The sequence below is a fragment of the Atractosteus spatula genome, chromosome 11, assembly GCF_055471065.1.
Source record: "Atractosteus spatula isolate fAtrSpa1 chromosome 11, fAtrSpa1.hap1, whole genome shotgun sequence".
NCBI lineage: Eukaryota > Metazoa > Chordata > Actinopteri > Semionotiformes > Lepisosteidae > Atractosteus > Atractosteus spatula.
In genome coordinates, this window is record NC_142716.1 from 8,777,078 (window position 1) to 8,800,151 (window position 23,074).

At 34.6% G+C, this 23,074-nt stretch overlaps 2 protein-coding genes across 2 annotated transcripts in view; one reads left to right on the forward strand and one right to left on the reverse strand.

Annotated features, from left to right (window-relative positions):
• The window catches only part of LOC148823473 (phospholipid phosphatase-related protein type 5-like), a 36,565-nt gene extending 29,618 nt beyond the window's left edge, over window positions 1–6,947 (forward strand). The window contains exon 7 of the mRNA XM_088927634.1: window positions 3,330–6,947. Coding sequence (XP_088783760.1) covers window positions 3,330–3,423 — 94 coding nt within the window. The 3' untranslated portion in view covers window positions 3,424–6,947. The remainder of the gene's footprint in view (window positions 1–3,329) is intronic.
• A 425-nt stretch (window positions 6,948–7,372) lies between these two features.
• LOC148823474 (uncharacterized) lies at window positions 7,373–22,038 on the reverse strand. The gene is made up of 4 exons (XM_088927632.1): window positions 21,915–22,038; window positions 14,884–14,945; window positions 10,256–11,256; window positions 7,373–7,519 (listed from the first exon to the last, which is right to left on the reverse strand). Exons 1-4 carry the CDS (start codon window positions 21,968–21,970, stop codon window positions 7,373–7,375), a joined length of 1,266 nt encoding a protein of 421 aa, XP_088783758.1. The 5' UTR covers window positions 21,971–22,038.
• Between the last annotated feature and the right edge of the window lie 1,036 nt (window positions 22,039–23,074).

Sequence of the window (23,074 nt, forward strand, 5' to 3'; positions counted from 1 at the left end):
TCAACTTTGCTGATTCATCTGAATTCAGTATGAGCATAGCCTAGGGCAATACATTGATGCTTGTCGAGTGCAGGAAACTAAGTCATCATATTGACAGAAACATGTTTTTGTTACCCAGTGACATCACAACTCAGGCTACACTTTTTGTCTTATGGGACTTATTCACCTGTTTAAGAATTTGAACTAATGTCTCTAATATAATATCCTTAACATATCCTGAGTTGCTGTGGTGGCAAACAAGTTATTGGATTTGCATTTTTGGTACAAGTATGACCTAAAACGCATACTTGTATTTCATCTGTTCTCATTCCATTTGAGATCTGGCATAAACTTCAAGCATGAACTTTTAAATCACAAAAGTGATTCTGTTATCTTTTTTAGTACTCTCATATATAAACAAAGAGACAAAACATTTGTGGTTTTGTCTGCAATTGGATTGTGCTGAAAATAAGACAGGTCCCCAACTGATGTATGTTTGAAAACCTATACACAAATTCACCTCACTTTCCCACTTACATATTAACATACAGTGTATCCACGGCGATTTCACATGTACGATTTTATGAGTTTATGAAAAACTTTGCTATAATTAACTTTATTTGCTTTGGTCTTTTCTGACTGTTTTGACATGATTTCTTTGGCAGCTGTCCTTTTAAAATATGTGTCCATCATCATCCCTAGCAATACAGTACTTAAAGCTAGCAGTTGAAATAAAGATAAAAATTTTAGTGAAGTCTTAGAAGCTGGCAACAATGAGCCTCATTCAGGGCAAAAGTGGCTTATAGATTAAAAACTTGTTTGTTCTTGAGGTAACTAAAAAAGATAAAAGAAAATCCCCCCTAGTGGTTTGCTTTTCTCTCTATAAATAAAACATATATAGTGTTTGTGTTTCAAGTGTGTTAGCAAACTGATAGATCATCATTTCAGTTAGATGCATTAAGGGAAACGTTTTTTGATTAAGGATACCGTGTTTGAGAGCATACAATTCATCAGAATGATACAAGCCCATGTTCCTCTCATCTGTTGTTTTCTGCTTTCAAAAAAGGCTTTTAGACAATTTGGTTTTCAAAATGCTGTAGATCACTACAGTAAGTGGATAAATATTGTTTTCTATACAGAATACTGCAGATATTCTTACAAATCAAGATCACATGCAAGTACATAATCATCCAGGACTTCTATTTTTCACTCATGTTTATGCAACATAAATCATTTTAAATAATGTGTGCTGTGTAATGCAATTTCAAAATTATATAAATATTTACATTACAAGTGTTGAACATAAAATAATGTATGTGCCCAATTAGGTGTGTACAGTACATGTTATATTAAGTGGCAGGTATAAAAGTAATATTGTTATTTATCTAAATAAACACATGGGCTTTGGCACAATATGATTCCAGTTAAATGTGCCACATTTTTCCTTATACATTATACATTTTATGAATTAATTATTTGACCTTGTATAATGGCAATATTTGTATCATCACACGATCAGCTCTGCCTTAACCAGAATACTGGAAGACATGAATCTTCTTCACAAACGTTTCTACAAATGTTCACATAAAGAAGACTAATGTAGAAATATTTGTTAGTACATTAACTAGCCTTTATATTCAGTACTGTCAACACAAAAAAAATAAATGAAATTATTTGTTGAGCTGTAGTGAATCCCTTAATACCTGTGGTTGTGGAAAGTAAAACATAGCTCTACATTTGTTTGCAAAACTAGAACTGTCATATAAAGCATGATTAATGTGAACATACAATCACTCTGACATTAAAGCTTTTGTCAAATAGGAATTCCTGAAAATGGATATCAGAAAGGAAAAAATTGCATAAACTACTGTAAAAGAGATGCTTGGAACTTTACATTCTCATCTCATCAATCATAACCACATAATATGTAAAGCAATATTGAAGTGCATGTTGAAATTGAACAGCCATTCAACTTCAAAGCAGTATGCTGGTTAGTTAATTCACATGATAGACATGGGCAAAATTGGTTTATTTTATTGTATGAAAAATCAATGGAGGGTTAACCAAAAATCAGTGAAGGAATATAAAAGACCTTGCTAACCCAGTGATCTTTATTTTTGAAGTTTTTTCGACAATTGCAGAAATGACATTACATTACAGATAAATTGTTGTGCAAAATTGCTGTTGTCAAAACTAAAATGGACCTGAAAAAGGAGGTATTCAAAAAGGACTGCTTTTGGAAGTGTTCTATTCATAACATTAAACTACTGTACAGTTTCATTATCTAGTATATCTATATTAGTAAAAACATCTTAATAAATTTGATGGTATAAATTTACGTAAAATAAGTAAATGAGCATCTAGTGTCACTTCACAATATTCAGTGATCAGAAGGACCTCAGAATTTCGAAATGTTCCCTGAAATTAATAGTCTTTGTTTCTTGTTTCAAAATTTTCATCTTTACAGGGTGGATTCAGCTTCTTTTCATAAATGATTGATTTGCATCTCACAGGGCCTCATTTGGTTTCAGATATGGGAGGCAGACAAGGGTTATATGGCAGTTGAACAAGATTATCAAGGTAGCAAAGATATTTCTACCTGCAATGCATCACTGCTTCCTTTTGCTATGATGGCTCTACCAAGACAACAGTACCACCAGTCTATCAGTGGCAGGTTTGGCTGCTCAAGATCAAAGTTGCAAATCCACACACTGTGCTTTTTGCCTGCTTTGTGACCACTTATAAAACTAACATGCACAGAATAAAGGCAAATAGTATTTTTCAGACAACTGCATTTGGGAATATTATATCACCTTAACTGCAATGATGCAAACATTAAATTTTAGCAGCACACTTCATAGTCTGTTCAGACTTACTGATAAATTACTCTTGTGACTGTGACTAATAAGAGTCTATCTTTAAGACGGTGGTATTTGAGTACAAAGAAAGGACATTTTTTTCTGTTCAACTCAACGGGAACAGCGGCTTATGCAAAATGAATATCATGCAGAAAACATGAAAAATTAATTTCCTCAGCTGAGTTAACTACATCTGTTTTATAACAGAATGTCAGAAACCATCACTGTGAATTTCCCTACTACATCATAAAATTACCTGTGTTTTATTTTTCAATGTGCTGTATATATATGTCTGTATGTATACACATTATATTACATGCTTTATATGACAGTAGTGGGAGAGAAAATACAAAAGATTTGATTTGTCTAAACATAATAAAACCTACATGTATATTTTGGTTCTTATATGTGGGTGTGCCGGGTAAACAATTCAACTACATTTAGATTCAATTTCAATTAATGCCTGTCTAATGTTGTTTCTTTGTCCTTCAGAATCACATCGCCTTCGCTGAAGTCACATGACGTTGAAGTGGCAGTTTGTTCTACTCATTGGACATCATCGCTGTTCACTGTTCAGTCATCGTAGTTGGAGTGCTATTCTAATCCTGAGATTATCTGTTCATGATCACAGTATCTTCAGCCGCATTAGTACAAAGGCTACTCAGTCCAGATGGAAAACTGCAGTATTTAAAGAGACAAAACCCCCTCTTTCTCCCCTGATTTTGTACTAAATCATACATGAGGCACAGATGCCAAGAAGGTCTTGTTTTTGTGCAAACATTTGCTACATTTCATACATGAACCTTGTCTTTTTGTGGCAGCATTATTGTTATTAATGGAAGCTGATTGCACTGTCTAAATGAAAAGAAGGAAGACAATCTAGGGTATTTGGCTCTTTTTATATTGATGTTTGTGATGTATTTATTAATCTTCACTCATTATTTCTAATTTATACCATATTTGCACATTGCAATAAATTAATATCTATTACTGTCCTGTTTTTTTATATATAAAGCAATTGTTTTCAAGTACATAGAACATTTGTGATCTATACCCTTAATGTAATTCCAGTTACATGCCCTCTTGGTATATTTCAGAAACTATCCATTGCTGTACAGTAGGTTAATAGGAAAGATTGAGATTATGTTTGTCATAAGCAAAACATTTTATCTTGAACATAATAATCACAGTCAATCTATACAAAATACGTCATTTAAGACACAAGTGTTTTAAAGTACCCTAATCAAGAAAATGAAGAAGATTTGTATTTATGTTTCTGTTTGGCTACATACACAATTTATAGATCCTAAATTAGAGATGGTATATGTGAAAAGGCCATGAGGCTGTTAGGACTCCAGCCTACAGCTAGAGCCTACAGCTTAATGAAGGTTTGGCTGCAGTAGACAATCAGTATTTTTTGCTTGAAGAAATCTTGAGCTGTTCTGATTGAGCTCAGGCAAACTGGAGTTCATAGGCTGTTGCAATATTCCTGCAGTACATGCAGAGTTACTCAGGGCATGTTACTGTGTCAAGAGATCTGTCCTCTAGTAATAACATTAAGGTATTTTTAACAGTTTCTGTTGTCCATGCTGCTTTTCTCTTTGATGTGTCAAATTTCATCTTTCGTTGTTGGCAGAGGATAAGCATTATTTCACTATGTATGGTACAATTTTACTTTTAATACACCTTCATAATATATAAAACAATCTATTTTGGTAAATTAAAAGTCACTATGCTGTTTAATTAGTATAACAATACATATCAACATTCCACAAAAAAGCACATTTATACATAATGCTTTTCATAGGATACTGCTTTTTGTCTTCATAAGTAGTTATTATGACTTTTTTTTAATGTCACCCTTCATATTTGGAAAGGTTTTGTTGTTTTATGTGCCGAGAGCGCCAAACTTCTTCTTTCCTTATACCATTCTTGTTATCCCCTACTAAGAAATGATATGATCAAGGGGTTTAGACAAGTTTAGACCTTTTATAAATTTGTTTATTTTTAGATTAGAGGAAACAATTATATTCAAAACTGTTTCTGAGAAATATAATTTACTCTCATACTCATTGGTAGACAGGTCCTTAATACTGTAAGTAAATAAATATATGTTGAGTGCTCCAAACAATTAAAGGATTACATGATAGAAATATTACAACATGTACAGTATAGTAAGGACCCTGCTCATGGATGAACCAATAGGCTACTGAAACTAACTCGGCATGATTGGAAGTCACCAGGTGTTGTGATTTACAGGCACTCATATAGAATATAATGTTCCAGTTCCCTACCTTCTTGGTCACTTTTATATCATATATGGATTTGTAGTTGTGGTGTTGTTGTAGGAGCAGTAAACAGTGACCCAGATTGTGTTACAGTAGGTGAACCTGTCAGAGGTCATCAGCATGGTCAGGGATGGTACCACTCTGGAGGTAGTTCAATGCCTAATGGGGTCTCATCAGCATCTTCATCAGGCTGTGTCTGAATGTACCAGGAGATATAACTGAGCACTAGCTGGCCTCTTTCTTGTCTGTTTGCTGCTGAAAGGATTTTAGCATTCATAAATTTGCATTTAATAAGATTTTCTCTCTCTGGATGTGTCTCTCAATTAAGATATTGATAGTATCTAAATAATAATAATATTATTCACTTAATAATAGGTTTTGAAATAGTCTAAAGTTTTCTGCTTTAGTTTGAGCAGTATACAGTAATATAATTATAATTTATGTTTATATACAATAATATATTCAGTATGAATGCTACTGTTTCCACAAACATTCACAAAACTCGTTCACAGCTGGGACCTTTAGAAAACAAATGATATTATTCCCATTTTGAGCTAGTTAGGCCAAATGACATTCCCATTGTTGGTACCTTCATGTGTTGTTTTTTTAGTCTGCAAGAACAGTGAATATTTTAAATGTTTAGGTCATGTTTAATATTTTTGTTCATCCTTGGTTTTTTCAATATAGGGACAGATGACAGGCCCTTGAGGATTACTGTACATCATTGTTAACATTCTTTAACCTGGTAAAAGCCAAATAAAAGGTTTTTATTAAAAAATGACTGGTTTAAATTAACCTTAAAATAGCATTGTGAAATAAACTGTGCGATGCTTTTGTGGATGCAATACAGTTAATTTTGTATTTTTGATGAATATGTTATTCATCAAATATGTTTTGTTACTTACTGTCCTTTTAATATTATGCAATGTAAACCCCAAATACTATTAACATTATCAGAGTAATCTGCAGAGCAGTAACATTTGTGGTTTCTAACTCATTAATGTAAACAATAGCTGACTACAGTGCTGAGGTTTCATTATAACTCCCCAGAGGGGCACAAATCATAGAATATTATCAAAGAATATTATCACTATAATTAAACTTCTCTCGACAGGAGATTAAGAATATAACTTGCACCTTTACCCAAGATGATTTCTACTCTCAATATCTTCTGAGCTGCTTCACACTAGCCAGAATAATTAACAATATCCTAAAAATTAAATGCATCATTCCCCCCTCTTGCTCCTTTTCCTTTTTAGAACCATGTACATTACATGATAATTACTATGATTGTGACTATGAGTAATAGAAACAATAAGAATTTTTGCATGAAAATCACTTGCTTGCTTTGTGGTTTTCTGCATTTGAATTAAGCGTACTTCAGCACCTGTTAATTTAAGTGATAATGCTGAGATTTGATGGCAGTTTATGACTTTAAGCAGCTTTCTGGGCTCTAATCTTTGAATAAAATGTTTATTTTTCCATGGAATTTTATATTACAGCCGCTGAACCAGAATTTGCTTGTATCACAGATATTAATGGACTAATATATGTTATTAATATATTAATGGATTAATGTATCACATCTGTTTAAAAAATCAAGGAAATGGCTTTATTGATTTATTTTGCATTATTTAAACCTTTACAGTATCATCTGGATAGCCAATGATTTTGTAACTCTATTGTTAAAATTCTGGATTTCAAATTGTTGTACAATTATTACATATATTCTTTCCTTTGTTAATTTAAGAAGTCATGACCTTTTACACTGTAGAAAATTACATCGTCTGAAGATTTCTTTGAATAAAAAATCTAGAAGAAATTGTGTACTTTGTCTATAGGTATTAGTGTTAATATCAACATTATCAGTAAATAGGAAGATAAACTATACTTGCACAATAAAGTTAACAAAACTACACCATAATATTTGATCAAGTTGTGTGAGTTTAATTGCAGAGGGATCTTTCAATTTCAAGCTATTTCTTTGTGTTCCCTTATTAGCCCTAGTCAATCCTAGTTTATTAACATATATATACTGTAGACCTTGCTATACAGAAATATGATTCTTTACAAAAAATAATATACAGTATCTGATTACACTAAACATCATAGTAAAAAAAAAGATATAACCAACAAGGAGAAAATTCCATTACAGTGATATTTTAGGGTTTATCATTTAGTGGTAGTTTAAAATCTACAGCAATTTCAATAAAGGAATTTCCTTAAAAGGTAAGTAAAAGTAATTAACTAGTGAATTGGACTTCTTGCTGTAGAGGCTTGATTCATCCTCTCTCTAATAACCTGGAGAATAAGTGGCACAGTGACACAATCCTTTGGCATTTCAGGCTCTGCAGCAGTCTGGTAACGCTGGGAGTCTGGCTCACAAAATCTCTCCTGTAGTAAATCAAACAAGAAGAAAAGGGACCAGGTATCAGAAACCAGGGACAAAAGTTAATTTCCTTCCTTGATGGAAGAACTCTTTTAGAGAAGGAGAGAGCAAAACTCTTTTTTCAAATGTGAACTGCATTTGAATCCAGAGATTATTTTTTTTAATTGACTTTTTTTTCTGTAGGGGAAAAAGGCTTATCACTGAATACCCTGGGTGGAAAGTGAAGCCTCAGAGGGAAATGAATAGTATTGTGAAGCATTTTAAAAATGTCATTTCCCTGCAAGCTAGTAATTGATTACCCTGGACCCTAGTTTATTCTATCATGTAAGAGAATCGCTTTCAGATTTCATTTTTGAGCAAGAAAAGATCCTTTACGAAAAATACCAAAAAATTGAAAGTATTTGTAAGTAATTTCTCTTTGTAACCAATGGGGCTGATCAGCAGGGAGTATTATGTAAAGGCCACAAGTAAATAGAGTGTGTGGTCACTGTTGGAAGTAATACAAGCTGTACTGTACATCTGTGATGCATGCTTTGCATCAGGTTGCAGAAGCGGTCTTGTGATATTCTGTGTAATTCCTGTCTTAGAGCCTGGACAAGCACGTGCCTGTTCACTGGTCTCTAAATCCCTAAACTCCAGATGTCATCCCTGCCCATCCTCACCATCATTTACATTTTCTAGTCAATGTTGGGAAGCAATTAAAAGGTAAACAAAACATTAGTACAGTATATAATACAGTGACACACCCAAAGAAGGCTCAACAGCCAAAATGTTGCGTTTCTTTTCTTGTCTTTTCCGCATGGAATAAACCTTTCCTTACTCCATTAGTACTGTATATAAAGTTCAATTTAACTCAAGGAATAATAGCAAGACTGCGTTTAGGGTATTGTTTCCAGTCTTGGTCACCATATTACAAAAATGTACTGTTGCTCTTGAATCAGTCCAGAGAAAAGCAAACAGGGGCTTAGATGACTATTCTATACTGACAGACTAAAACAACTTAATCTTTTGTCTTGAACAGAGAAAACTAGGAGGGGAGCTGAGCCAAATGTCAACTCAGCACACTGCTTCAGAATGAAAATGAAAACACGACCCAGAGGACACAAGAGAAAACTGATTGGAAATGCATTTAAAATGAGAACAGGAAGTACTTTACATACATAAAATGTTGCGATAGCCTTCTCTCACGAGGCAGCTGCATGAGATTCTTAAATTATCTTCTACTACTAAATGTATTAACTGTTGCATTCTCATCTCACAAGAAAGCCATTGCTACACAAGCAGCATGAAGATGTATATTGTCCCGCTGTAATGATGTTACATTAGTATGAGCCTACAGGAAGGGCAGTAAGTGAGATCACATGTTTAATGTAGAACCATGCAGTCAGGTTACCATAAATCACTACTTGGGGATCGTCTGTATTGACGAGATATACTGTATCTGCCCAGACCCTTACACTTAGACGCCCCCCAATCACTTATGGTAAGGTGTCGTGACTTGTGATCTTCCAGATCGTGGCCTGTAATTCATGGTCTGTGTTGGGCTGTAATATCTTGACAAGTTAGAAATTGCTGGTTGTGAATACTCCCGACAGTGAGTGACACTGCATGCTTTTAGTCTAGCATCCAACATGCTGATAATATAAAGGCATGGTAACAGGGATATGTTGTTTCCTTTCTGTGTTTTGCTTTGTCTGTTTACATTTTACATCTAGCTTAAAAATCAGGAGCTTAAATCGCCTTATGATCTGTGCTTAAACAATTCTCAAACTATGGGATTTAGTGTTAATGCAACAAATGCCACTCAATTGAATTGTAGTCATTATTGATCAATAAATCAAAATGATTTATTCTTTGTATATATAAGGGATATTTAATAACATTTATTATCCAAGGATTTTTACTTGTGTTGCTGATTGTTATAAGTGTTGCACTAACAATATCAACTTATAAAGAACAATTTTTTTTTCAAAAGAAACTTATTCTTCCATTAATCACGTAATACATTTCTAATCTATGCAAAATCTCCAAAGGGTTTTAAATGGAGAATGACAGCTTGTATTTTACAATCTGCTAATCATACCCTGATCACAGCTGCACTGGGAGGAGTGTCTGTTTGTTCAAGAAGAAATGGAGTTCAGGATAGATTTATGAAAGTGTCTGTGCACAATGACTTTAACCAAAGAAAAGAAACCTGTTTTGAAGGGACTTTAAGGCAAGATTTTTTTTACTTTATAGCCTTCTATACAGTATACTACTTGTACATGTATATCCGACCAATAGTATTCATTGTTCCTTTATACCTAATCAATATCAGTCCAAATTTACTATTTGGGTATGAATCTGCTGAAGAATTCCACCTTTTGATTAGGGAAGCATGAAGCTTACTTTAGAGGTCACAGAAAGTACAAATACCATAAAATATGTGCATGTGAAGAAATACACACAAAGAATTATTTTTAAAGAATAATTAAATGACTCCCAATGACAATTAGTTACAGACTATCCGAGGTATTCCTTCATCTGTGAGTTTAGTGCGTTATACAGTACCTTGTGATCCATATTTACTCTATGTCGCATGCATGGACCATTGGGAAATGTCAGTGTTGACATTCACACTGACCTACTGCTTTCATGTTCTCCTTGTTGTGGTTCAGTAATAAATAGAAACGTTGCAGTGTATTCAAGTGTGCCTGTGCTCTGTCAGGTTCTATGTCAATGCACAAGAAACATATGCTTACCATAGCCTCAGGTCTCTGTTTTCCACTGCCAATGGTTTGTTCTGAGAATCTCGCTGTGTCCCTTTGAACTCTCCTCCAGGGTATTTCAATCACTTGTTGATTCTGTTGGTATGACATGTTTCTCCCTCTTTGCCTGGTGGGATGCTGGCCTTTGTTTGGATGACATCTCTTAATCGCTACCCTTTGCAAAGAAGAAGGCATGCACTGTAAGTTGTGCTGAGCCATGGCCTGCACTAAAGAACCCACACAGCAATTTGGACTGCAGCAACTTGAGATTCCAGGGTCCAACAGGTGCTGTATGTGGTTGATCTTTATTTGGTCACCTACATTACAATTATTTCCAAGAATCATGGAACTGCAGCTTTGTGAAGTATTGCCAAGTGCTCTTATTTCATCAGATATGTTGCTTCCTGATGCAGACTTTAGCCTTGCATGGTCAGCACAAAAATTATTGTGATTTAAGTCCTGAAGTGTGGTTGGTACCGTTTCTTTCGGATACACTGCTGAAAATCCCTGAAATGCACAATCAGTATAGGTGAGATGGTGTGATCTTACTTTGACATCTTTTTCTTTGCTGATAGCAGTTTGCATAGCTTTCTGGGTAAATGGGGTTGATAAGCTACCATGTGTCAGAGATAGGATCTGCTTAATCCTTGAAAATTTGAAGGAAGTATCACTGGGGTTCCTGCACCTGTGTGCCTTTCTTGGCTCAGTGTTTGTTGGAAGAAATGAATCTATTCTAATTGCAGTGTTGGGTGTGCTCTGTAACTGTTTGTCTTGGTGAACATTGAGAGCTCTTGTGGAGCAGCTTTCAAATGAGAAACACTTGGCAGACAATTGTCTTGTTGCTTGTAGATCTTCTTTAAGAGGCCCATCTTGGACGTATGATGACAGAGGCTCAACCAGTAAATGAGATGATACAACAATATTGTTCTCATCCAGGCTTCTGCATTTTTGTGTCCGTACTGATTTAACTTCTGGGATTCCAAGAAATTCAGTATCTGAAATAAAATTAAAAATACTAAATGTTTCTTTACTAAACAGGAAAAAGAAATTATAGTAATGCAGCTATAGTTTCTAGTTGGAAGCTTTTCTGTATAAATGTATAAATGAGGTTATATTATTTCCACAAGCACTTAGACTGTAAACTTAATTGTTTACTTAGCATACAAAACAACCTTCCGATAAAATAAGCTGAACCCACATTTATGACATTTATTATTGTGACAAACACCACTGAAATATTTCAGTCTTAGGTTTCTCCAGATCATGAACTGAGAAAGAGATTTTGAAAACAGGGCCAATTCCAGATTCATACAACTTCAAAATGAAATAATGAAAAATTGAGAAGAATAAATGTAAATGTCTATTATGGACTGAATGCAAAGTCTATGTCCATAACATATACAAATACACACATACAGTACATGTATATTTTTTCATATTCCATGCCCTGGTTGTGCTGTTAATCATCACAGAACAAAATATTTCCTGAGTGAATGTACTTCTTTTTCAGCTTGGCTGTGTTATAAAGCAAGCACATTAGAATTGCTGAGCCTGCTTAGCTGTGTCAAGGCTATGATTAATCAGAAGCAATAACTATAAATGTCTGATCCAACTACACCCCCGCAAAAGCAGATCAATAATGTACTTCCAGCAGCCTTCTCTAGCATTGACCCTGACTGTTAAATTAAAGAAAAAAAGAAAAGAAACAGAAAGAATCACTTGGGTAATGAGCATGTACAATTTTAGCATGAATAATGAGAATTTACAATTGGGCTTTTAAAGCTATGCATATATTCTGATTTCACTGTAGTGTCACAATTCTTCAGATTGGACTTAAAATGTACTTGATCTTCGACACAAGCTTGTTTTGGTCACAAATTCAATGTAATTTTCAGCCACAAAGTAAATTAACTTAATGACTGACATTTCAGAGTAATCTAAGCCTGAGAGAAAAGAGACAAAATTCAAATTGGTTCCATATACAGTGTACTATATTCTCTTTACGTATAATTTACAAAGAAAGTAAATACATTAGAATATTAATTAATGTGCCATTTGCAAAAAAAATAATTCTGTTTATAAATTGTGTTTTGTAGGTGAAGTACATTTACAGTACATGCAGTACAAAATTCATATTTCTGTTGTCTGAGAGTCAAGGTGAATCAATTTAAAAAGACATGGCAGCTACATCACTTCCAGTCTGTTGGTTTTTTTTCTCTAGTTTGTAATAATAATACATTTCTTGGTCTTGAATTATACGGGGAAACATTTTGAACAAGAAGTGAAACTGTTGCTACTAATGTTGTGATACAATAAGTACAGTAAATGTATAACAAAAGTATTCCATTTATGGATGAACAAATAAATACTTCATAGGATTTTCTCATTCACAGTCAGCCAGCAATAGGCTTCTGTCTTGTAAACCAAAGTTGTGCTATCTCATTCATAGAATTTGAAAGCATACTGCTTCTTTGCACAAGGAAGAAAGAGGAGGCCACAAAGAATTCATCCTTCTCATATTTGTGTTAGCTTTATGGGAGGTTCAAGTATGAAGAGGAGTTGTTTTTTAAAGTGGATGCTTGCTTTCTTCTGACTCTTTGCACATTTTGATATTTTTTCGTGACCTGAGCCACTTCAGACAGCAACTCCCATTTTGTACAAAACATCTTTTGCGTATCATTTTTGGGTAATGCATTTTAATCAATCAACCAATCCATCCTTATGTTATGGAGTCTTGTTTGCTACTCTTCATGCCAGCTCTTTTTAGAGCTGAAAATATTGCACAGCAACAGCAAACCAAGTGAAGGGGAGGAAAACGAACTCCCAGTGGGGGAAAAACCTCTAGAGTCCCAGGCCTGATGGTTGCCTTCCTCCAGGCAATGAGCTTGTAGTACATGAATCAAAAAAATAATTTAAATCATCTATAGCATACATCTTACCAAATTGTAAGAATTCTTTGAACAAGAAACAACTAATGGTTAATTGGTTAATAAGTACTAAATGGAATCTGAGCTATATAACCTACTGTACAATCACTACTGCTCTTAACCTACTGTACATCAGTTATCTAGATTCTGGTCTACTTAAACTACTCAATTCAAGAAACTATATTTAAGTGAGAACAGGATGCATTTCTGTACTCAAAGAGTGAGAATGTGGACAAACTACAGTATTTATTGAAGTTGGGACCCTGGATTCTTTCAAGAAACTGCTGGATAAGATATTTGGATCAATTTGCTACTGACTAACAAACAGGCTAGATATTACAAATACCCTCCTCTCATTTGTAATTATTATTATATTTGTTACTGTTATATTCACATTTATGCATTACCAGTATAACTTGTATTGCAGTAGAGTATATTATAAAAATGTTTTTTAATAACAGAAAAATATAATATGATTTCTTGGTAGTCCATGGAAAAGGATTTAAGCTAATAGGCAGAGAGCAGCGTAATCTAAATGTATTCTTTTTGTAACTGGAAGTCACAGTGTTGAAATACATCAAGGAATTATTTTCCGTGAATTTGATGCAGAACACATCTCAAGAGATATTTTGCAGAAATGTAACGTACTGTATAACAAAGGGAAAATACGAATATAAAATAAGATTTTTTGTGCATAGAGTTTAAATAGTGTACACATAAATATTAGAGGTCTGCATTGTGCTACAGTGCACATTGCCAGATTTTATGGTTTGGCTTCTCAATAGATAAAGTGAAGAAAATCAAGGAAACTTTTCTGGCATCAAACCCAAATCCATCAGCTGCTGACTCAAAGTAACAAATCTTTTGAGCATACATTGGCAGAGACAGATACTCTCAAGAATGCTAAATAGATATTTGAAGAACAAACCCTGCAAAGTATGTGTAATATGAGAAGATAACCACTGACGATCACATGAACTCTGGAATATGTAACCTCTAAGGAGATACGTACGTACTGTTTCTATATTTTAGCAGGAAAAGATATCTTTGGGTAACGAAAACTATTTTTGATACGTTTTTTTAAAGAAGAAATGACACTACAACTAATGTAAAATTTCCAAAATGCCCAACTTCTTTGTGTTCCACAAAAAGTCATAGAAAATCCTGTGCCACAAAGCAGAAGCTGGAAGGGCTGGTCCTATTTCCCAGAATGGTACCACTTGCTGAAGATACCACTGGTAAATGATGAGCCTGTTCACACAGCAGTCAACTGCAGCAGTGTATTTTATCATGCAATGCATCATCAGGCTGAGGAGCAAGGTACAAGGAAATAAAAATAAATGGGTGAGCATACACACACAAGGTTAGCAATCAATATCTGATTGCACAGTTCTTTTTAAGGGACCATCAGTCGGAAACATTAACCCTGAAAATGGGTAGTGGTTAATCTCAAGTGCATCTGTTGCTTTCTACAACAGTAATTCCTTTTTTTTTTATCTGCAAATGTTGAATAGAATACAAGCCCTTAGTCAGGAATGAAAATATTTACATTCTTTACTTCATGTGTTGTTTTATTGTACAGATTAGGAAGGAAAGGAACAGATATGGCCGGTGCTTTAATTTTATATGGATGTACCATACTTTGAAAGAGCAAAACATTTCTAACATATGAGTGAGCTTGATCTGTTGACTTACCCACTGCATCTTCCACATCACATACCCTCCAACCTGTGTATCGACATTCCTTTTCTTTAATTCTGGAAACAAAATTTGAAACATTTTCTCGGGAATGTTAAAAAGCAGAGATTTATACCATGAATGTATGCAAATAATTTATTTGTAAACCATATTCATCAAGCCTTAAGACCAATAGAATACTGAATATTTTTAAAGAGACTATTAATAAGATAGAGAGATAAGACTTTATTGATCCCCAAGGGAAACTGAGGTGTTACAGCAGCCCAGCCCAATAAAGCAAAAAGACATCAGAACAGACAAAAAATTAAAATACGTACAGTAATACAAAATAAATAAAAAAATATTAATAATAATAATATTGGATTATTATAACAATAATAATACACTATTGTATTAACATGAATGAGAATATTGGTGAACTAAGCCGTGATTGATAGCATTATATCACTATGACCAGCCTCAGCGGTCTTAATTAGTTAATCCCTGAAGCTGTGTCACTGGTATAAGAACACAACCACACATCCAGGGGTTTCCAGCACCATACAGTACCTCTTTTAATAATCAACAGCTTAAAGTTGTTCGTCTGAATTTGAAGTTCCCGTATCCTTAAACAACCAACAAATCTATGTTTCACTTCTGTCACTTTTTAGTCACATTTCTGACTAACACAATTACTGTAATCCTGTAAGACACATTTTTAATACAGTATGCTACAGATCATGTGCCATAAACTTTGCTTAAAAAGTCTCATATACCCCAGCTCAGGAGAAACTCAGAACATTCATAGAGTGTGTACGCAGAACACCAGGGGCAACTCACTTGTTTTTCATAATTCAGTCCAATTAAACGTCTTCCTTTAATGAAACATTTTCACTTGCATTAACATTTCAAAACATTTGTTCCCCTTTTTTCTGCCTAACTACTACAAATTAGACAATCTGCAACAGATAAACCCATTCCTTCTCATCAATTTAGAATCTGAGGATTATTTTATACATTTCAAGATGGCAATGGCTAAACCCTACAGCTTTATCAGCACAAGGAAGGGACCTAAAATTTAAACCCTAACTGAATATGTTGCACGAGTCGGTACCACGATACTATATACCGTACAATAGGTGAAGTCGGGAATACCCAATAAGTTTTAGATGTAACTTAAAATGCCAGAGCATTCAATACAAACTTGAATATTTGAAAAGCATAAGCACTTCCTCTTAAGCAATGCAGTGTATAGAGACATATAAGCAAAATAATTGAAGATAAGATTGAAATAATGCTTTCCTAAATTTCATTTCTGCCCTAAAACACAGCCATGCCATCAAACATCCTCTATGTTTTCTCAGAATTCTAACCTTAACCCTAGCTTTGGGTTTGGCAGGTTAGGGTTAGGGTTCAGATTTTCTTCAAAGAAGTAATGCAGCCTTTCCACTCTTTTGTGTGGGAAATACGACACAGGGAATCAACATATTAGTTTGAAAAGACTCAGCAACGTTTCCTAATCAAAGAAATTGTATGAACTATGGTACAATTTCATTGTTTGACATCCATTGTGTAATTGAAAAAGATGTGTTGAATGGTGTTCTCAATGAGCATGGTTTTAGGGTTAAATAGATTAAGAGTCAGGAATACCCAATAAATGTGATCTGTAGCTCTTAAAATGCCAGTGCATTCAATGCCAAATGCAACAGTTTGAACAGCTTAAACACTTTCTTTCAAACTTTTGCTTTTAGGCTAATTTAGACAACAGTCGCTGTTAGGGCATTGCAGTGCATGGAGCCATGCAGAATATGGAAGAAAAAAAAAGTGAACATTACACTGAAATAATGCTTTTCCTAAATTTCATTTCTGTCCTAAAACACAGCCATGCCATCAATCATCCTCTATGTTTTCTAAAAATCCTAACCCTAACCCTAGCCTTGGGTTTGGTAGGTTAGGGTTAGGGCTCAGATTTTCTTCAAAGAAGTAATGCAGCCTTTCCACTGTTTTGTGTGTGAAATATGACACAGGGCATCAACATACTGTATTAGTTTGAAAAGACTCAGCAACCTTGCCTAACCAAAGATATTGTATGAACTATGGTACAATTTTATTGTTTGACAAGCATTCTGTAACTGAAAAAGATGTGTTAAATGGTGTTCTCAAAGAGTATGGTTTAAGGGTTAAATAGATTAAGAGTCAGGAATACCATATAAATGTGAGCTGTAGCTTTTAAAATACCAGTGCATTCAATGACAAATGCAACAGTTTGAACAGCTTAACCCCTTTCTACCAAACTTTTGCTTTTAGGCCAATTTAGACAAGAGTCCCATCTAGGGCAATGCAGTGTATGGAGCCATGCACAATATGCAAGATTAAAAAAGTGAACATTACATTGAAATAATGCTTTTCCTAAATTTCATTTCTGCCCTAAAACACAGCCATGCCATCAAACATCCTCTATGTTTTCTCAAAATCCAAACCCTAATCCTAGCTTTGGGTTTGGCAGGTTAGGGTTAGGGCTCAGATTTTCTTCAAAGAAGTAATGCAGCCTTTCCACTGTTTTGTGTGTGAAATATGACACAGGGCATCAACATATTATTTGAAAAGACTCAGCAACCTTCCCTAACCAAAGAAATTGTATGAACTATAGTAAAATTTCATTGTTTGATAAACATTGTGTAATTGAAAAAGATGTGTTGAATGGTGTTCTCAATGAGCATGGTTTTAGGGTTAAAAGTCAGGAATACCATATAAATGTGAGCTGTAGCTTTTAAAATACCAGTGCATTCAATGACAAATGCATCAGTTTGAACAGCTTAACCCCTTTCTACCAAACTTTTGCTTTTAGGCCAATTTAGACAACAGTCCCATTTAGGGCAATGCAGTGTATGGAGCCATGCAGAATATGCAAGAAAAAAAAAGTGAACATTACATTGACATAATGCTTTTCCTAAATTTCATTTCTGACCTAAAACACAGCCATGCCATCAAACATCCTCTACGTTTTCTAAAAATCCTAACCCTAACCCTAGCTTTGGGTTTGGCAGATTAGGGTAGGGCTCAGATTTTCTTTAAAGACATAATGCAGCCTTTCCACTCCTTTGAGTGGGAAATATGACACAGGGCATCAACATATTATTTTGAAAAGACTCAGCAACCTTGCCTACCTAAAAAATCTGTATGAACTATGGTACAATTTCATTTCTTGACAGACATTGTGTGATTGAAAAAGATGTGTTGAATAGTGCTCTCAATGAGTATGGTTTTAGGGTTAAGGTTCAGGAATACCCTATAAATGTGAGCTGTAGCTGTTAAAATACCTGTGCATTCAATGACAAATGCAACAGTTTGAACAGCTTAAACACTTTCTTTCAAACTTTTGCTTTAAGGCTAATTTAGACAACAGTCCCATTTAGGGCATTGTAGTGTATGGAGCCATGCAGAATATGCAAGAAAAAAAAAGTGAACATTACATTGAAATAATGCTTTTCCTAAATTTCATTTCTGACCTAAAACACAGCCATGCCATCAAACATCCTCTATGTTTTCTAAAAATCCTAACCCTAACCCTAGCTTTGGGTTTGGCAGGTTAGGGTTAGGGCTCAGATTTTCTTCAAAGAAGTAATGCAGCCTTTCCACTGTTTTGAGTCGGAAATATGACACAGGGCATCAACGTATTAGTTTGAGAAGACTCAGCAACCTTCCCTAACCAAAGAAATTGTATGAACTATAGTACAATTTTATTGTTTTTACATCCATTGTGTAATTGAAAAAGATGTCTTGAATGGTGTTCTCAATGAGCATGGTTTTAGGGATAAGAGTCAGGAATACCCTATAAATGTGAGCTGTAGCTGTTAAAATGCCAGTGGATTCAATGACAAATGCAACAGTTTGAACGGGTTAAACACTTTCTACCAAACTTTTGCTTTTAGGCCAATATAGACAACAGTCCCATTTAGGGCAATGCAGTGTATGGAGCCATGCAGAATATGCAAGAAAAAAAAAGTGAACATTACATTGAAATAATGCTTTTCCTATATTTAATTTCTGACCTAAAACACAGCCATGCCATCAAACATCCTCTATGTTTTCTAAAAATCCTAACCCTAACCCTAGCTTTGGGTTTGGCAGGTTAGGGTTAAGGCTCTGATTTTCTTCAAAGAAGTAATGCAGCCTTTCCACTCTTTTGAGTGGGAAATATGACACAGGGCATCAACATATTAGTTTGAAAAGACTCAGCAACCTTGCCTAACTAAAAAATTTGTATGAACTATGGTACAATTTCATTTCTTGACAGACATTGCGTGATTGAAAAAGATGTGTTGAATAGTGCTATCAATGAGTATGGTTTCAGGGTTAAGGTTCAGGAATACCCTATAAATGTGAGCTGTATCTGTTAAAATGCCAGTGCATTCAATGCCAAATGCAACAGTTTGAACAGCTTAACCCCTTTCTTTCAAACTTTTGCTTTTAGGCTAATGTAGACAACAGTCCTATTTAGGGCAATGCAGTGTATGGAGCCATGCAGAATATGCAAGAAAAAAAAAATGAACATTACATTGAAATAATGCTTTTCCTAAATTTCATTTCTGACCTAAAACACAGCCATGCCATCAAACATCCTCTATGTTTTCTAAAAATCCTAACCCTAACCCTAGCTTTGGGTTTGGCAGATTAGGGTTAGGGCTCAGATTTTCTTTAAAGACGTAATGCAGCCTTTCCACTGTTTTGTGTGTGAAATATGACACAGGGCATCAACGTATTAGTTTGAAAAGACTCAGCAACCTTGCCTAACCAAAGAAATTGTATGAACTATGGTACAATTTTATTGTTGACATGCATTGTGTAATTGAAAAAGATGTGTTGAATGGTGTTCTCAATGAGCATGGTTTTAGGGATAAGAGTGAGGAATACCCTATAAATGTGAGCTGTATCTGTTAAAATGCCAGTGCATTCAATGACAAATGCAACAGTTTGAACAGCTTAACCCCTTTCTTTCAAACTTCTGCTTTAAGGCTAATTTAGACAACAGTCCCATTTAGGGCATTGTAGTGTATGGAGCCATGCAGAATATGTAAGAAAAAAAAAGTGAACATTACATTGAAATAATGCTTTTCCTAGATTTAATTTCTGACCTAAAACACAGCCATGCCATCAAAAATCATCTATGTGTTCTAAAAATCCTAACCCTAACCCTAGCTTTGGGTTTGGCAGGTTAGGGTTAGGGCTCAGATTTTCTTCAAAGAAGTAATGCATCCTTTCCACTATTTTGAGTGGGAAATATGACACAGGACATCAACATATTAGTTTGAAAAGACTCAGCAACCTTCCCTAACGAAAGAAATTGTATGAACTATGGTACAATTTTATTGTTTGACAAGCATTCTGTAACTGAAAAAGATGTGTTGAATGGTGTTCTCAATGAGCATGGTTTTAGGGATAAGAGTCAGGAATAATCTATAAATGTGAGCTGTAGCTGTTAAAATGCCAGTGCATTCAATGAGAAATGCAACAGTTTGAACAGGTTAAACACTTTCTACCAAACTTTTGCTTTTAGGCCAATTTAGACAACAGTCCCATTTAGGGCAATGCAGTGTATGGAGCCATGCAGAATATGTAAGAAAATAAAAACCGAACAGTACATTGAAATAATGTTTTTCCTCAATTTCATTGCTGCCCTTAAACACAGGCATGCCATCAAAAATCGTCTATGTTTTATAAAAATCCTAACCCTAGCTTTGGATTTGGTAGGTTAGCGTTAGGGCTCAGAATTCATTCAAAGAAGTAATGCAGCCTTTCCACTGTTTTGTGTGGGAAATATGACCCAGGACGACAACATATTAGTTTGAAAAGACTCAGCAACCTTGCCTAACCAAAGAAATTGTATGAACTATGGTACAATTTTATTGTTTGACAAGCATTCTGTAATTGAAAAAGATGTGTTGAATGGTGTTCTTAATGAGCATGGTTTCAGGGTTAAGAGTCAGGAATACCCAATAAATGTGAATTGTATCTGTTAAAACGTCAGTATATTCAATGTCAAATGCACCAGTTTGAAAAGCTTAACCCTTTTCTTTCAAACTTTTGCTTTTAGGGTAATTCAGACATCAGATCAAAGACAAAATGCACACCAATATGGGGCAGCGGAATTGTAGTTTTGACCATAAATTTCACCTAACAACACGGTGTACTAGAAAAGCCACCTGTAAAAGACGTCTGCAAACACACCCAGCTTCACTGTGTGTTGCAAGGCACAAGTAATAGATTTAGTCAATATTAAACTGTTGACATAGGTAATATTGTCTTAAGCAAAATGCTTTTTTTAATAGATTGAGTGTACACAATATAGCTTATCTTGCAAATAGTGATATGTTTTAATTATTAAGATTCATGTTATTAATGCTGTTAATGTTTGACTCATTAATATTATCATGTTTATTTTAATGCTACATAACTCTCGTTCTGTAATGTATTACTATAGCTAAAATTAAACATTAAAAGCACATTGTGAAATACATTACAGCTTCATGCCGTCAAAATGGGTGCTACTCTCAGGTATACTGTAAATAGAATGTACAAAAGAATTTTCAAGGAATAATACCCTCATTAAGGTTCTGAAGATCCTCAAGTTTTGTTAAGAAACATAAATTAAAACTGTATCCTTATGGCTTGATTTTTCTACCTTAATGTTTTCCATTACGTTTATCAGACGCCAGCCTGGGCATTAAACAGAAAAGTCCACAGATAGAATAGATATGGCAGAACTTACTCTTTAGCTGTTCATAACTTAGAAAATACACATTTTTAATGACTAAAATCAACAGCATTAATCAATAAAACAAACTTTTTCCATATCCTTGGTTTGTGACAGATGCATCCCTCAAGGCAGAGAGAAAGCTACAACACAGTAAACTGCTACAGAAAGAGTAAAAAATGGTTTATACGGGACTTGGATTTATTCACTGCTAGAGCACTATGTGAAGGAGAAAAGAAGTACCCACATTTCTTTACAAAGTTAAAAAAGGAAGAAAAACACAGAATGGGATTACCTGCTAACTGCTGGTTTTGACTTTCTTCGATATTGCCTGTCCTTAATATTGCTCATTCTTTGAAAAATTCAGCTAAGAGTAGCAATGGCTACTCAGACACATGAGCAAACCATGATGTTGACATACAATATTGATGCTGGTCACTCCCTCGTAATTATAATACACAACAGTAACCAGGAACAGTATTTGCTTTATTAAGGAGACCGGCTTAAAATAGCCTGGGACAAAGGAAGTTATCCAGCCCTTTCTTGTTGTGGAATCTGATGGATGAACGAGAAACTTGAAAATACTGTCAACCAAACTAGATGGGCCAAAAGGCCTTCTCTTGTTTGCATCTTGATTGTGCTCTTGTATTTAGAGGCTTTTCCATAGTTCAAGCGCAGAATAAATATTTGAGCCAAAGCAAAAAAAAAAGCTTAAAAGTGAAATTTAATTTAAAAGAATAGCTTTCACTTTTCTAAAGATTTTGAAGACAAAGTACAGGAAAAAGATAAATGAAAACCTTCCTCAATGTCTGGCAAAGGTTTGCTTTTCTCATCTTTAGAATGCGGCATTGACTATCTTTTCATGCCAAACCATACAACTCATTTTTCAAAAACTTACAGTCTGAGGTCCAGATCAAAGTGAAGACAAGCCCTACAATAGTTTTCTGCAATTTTATTACATTAGTACAGTTCAAGTTACTCATGCTACCTATCCGTTGACGGAAAAGTCAATATCAGGATTATGCTCTATTTATACAGCCAATCATGCTTTAGGTTCATGGACCTAGGGTTTCTAAAGTGCATATTTCTTTAATAGTGTAAAATGTACAGTATAAGCAATAAAACCAGATACTGTTGCCATGAGAAATGTTACCAATTTTCAGTAACACATAAAGTAGTACTTTTACATTCCCAAAGTATCTGAAACCAGGCAAAGGAACAGTTACTATTCTTTATTTCTTTATACATGTTTCTTTCTCCTTTTACAGGTACACAAATTCACAGAAATGGAAATAACCCAACAGGAGCAGTATCCATGTCATTACAGACTCTGAGTACTTCAATGATTAGTAACTTTTCTTACAGGTTGTGCATGCACACACACAAAACAAATTGTACTAATCCTTCAGACATTTGCCTACAGGAAAAAACAAACAAGGTTCTCATTTTTCTCTA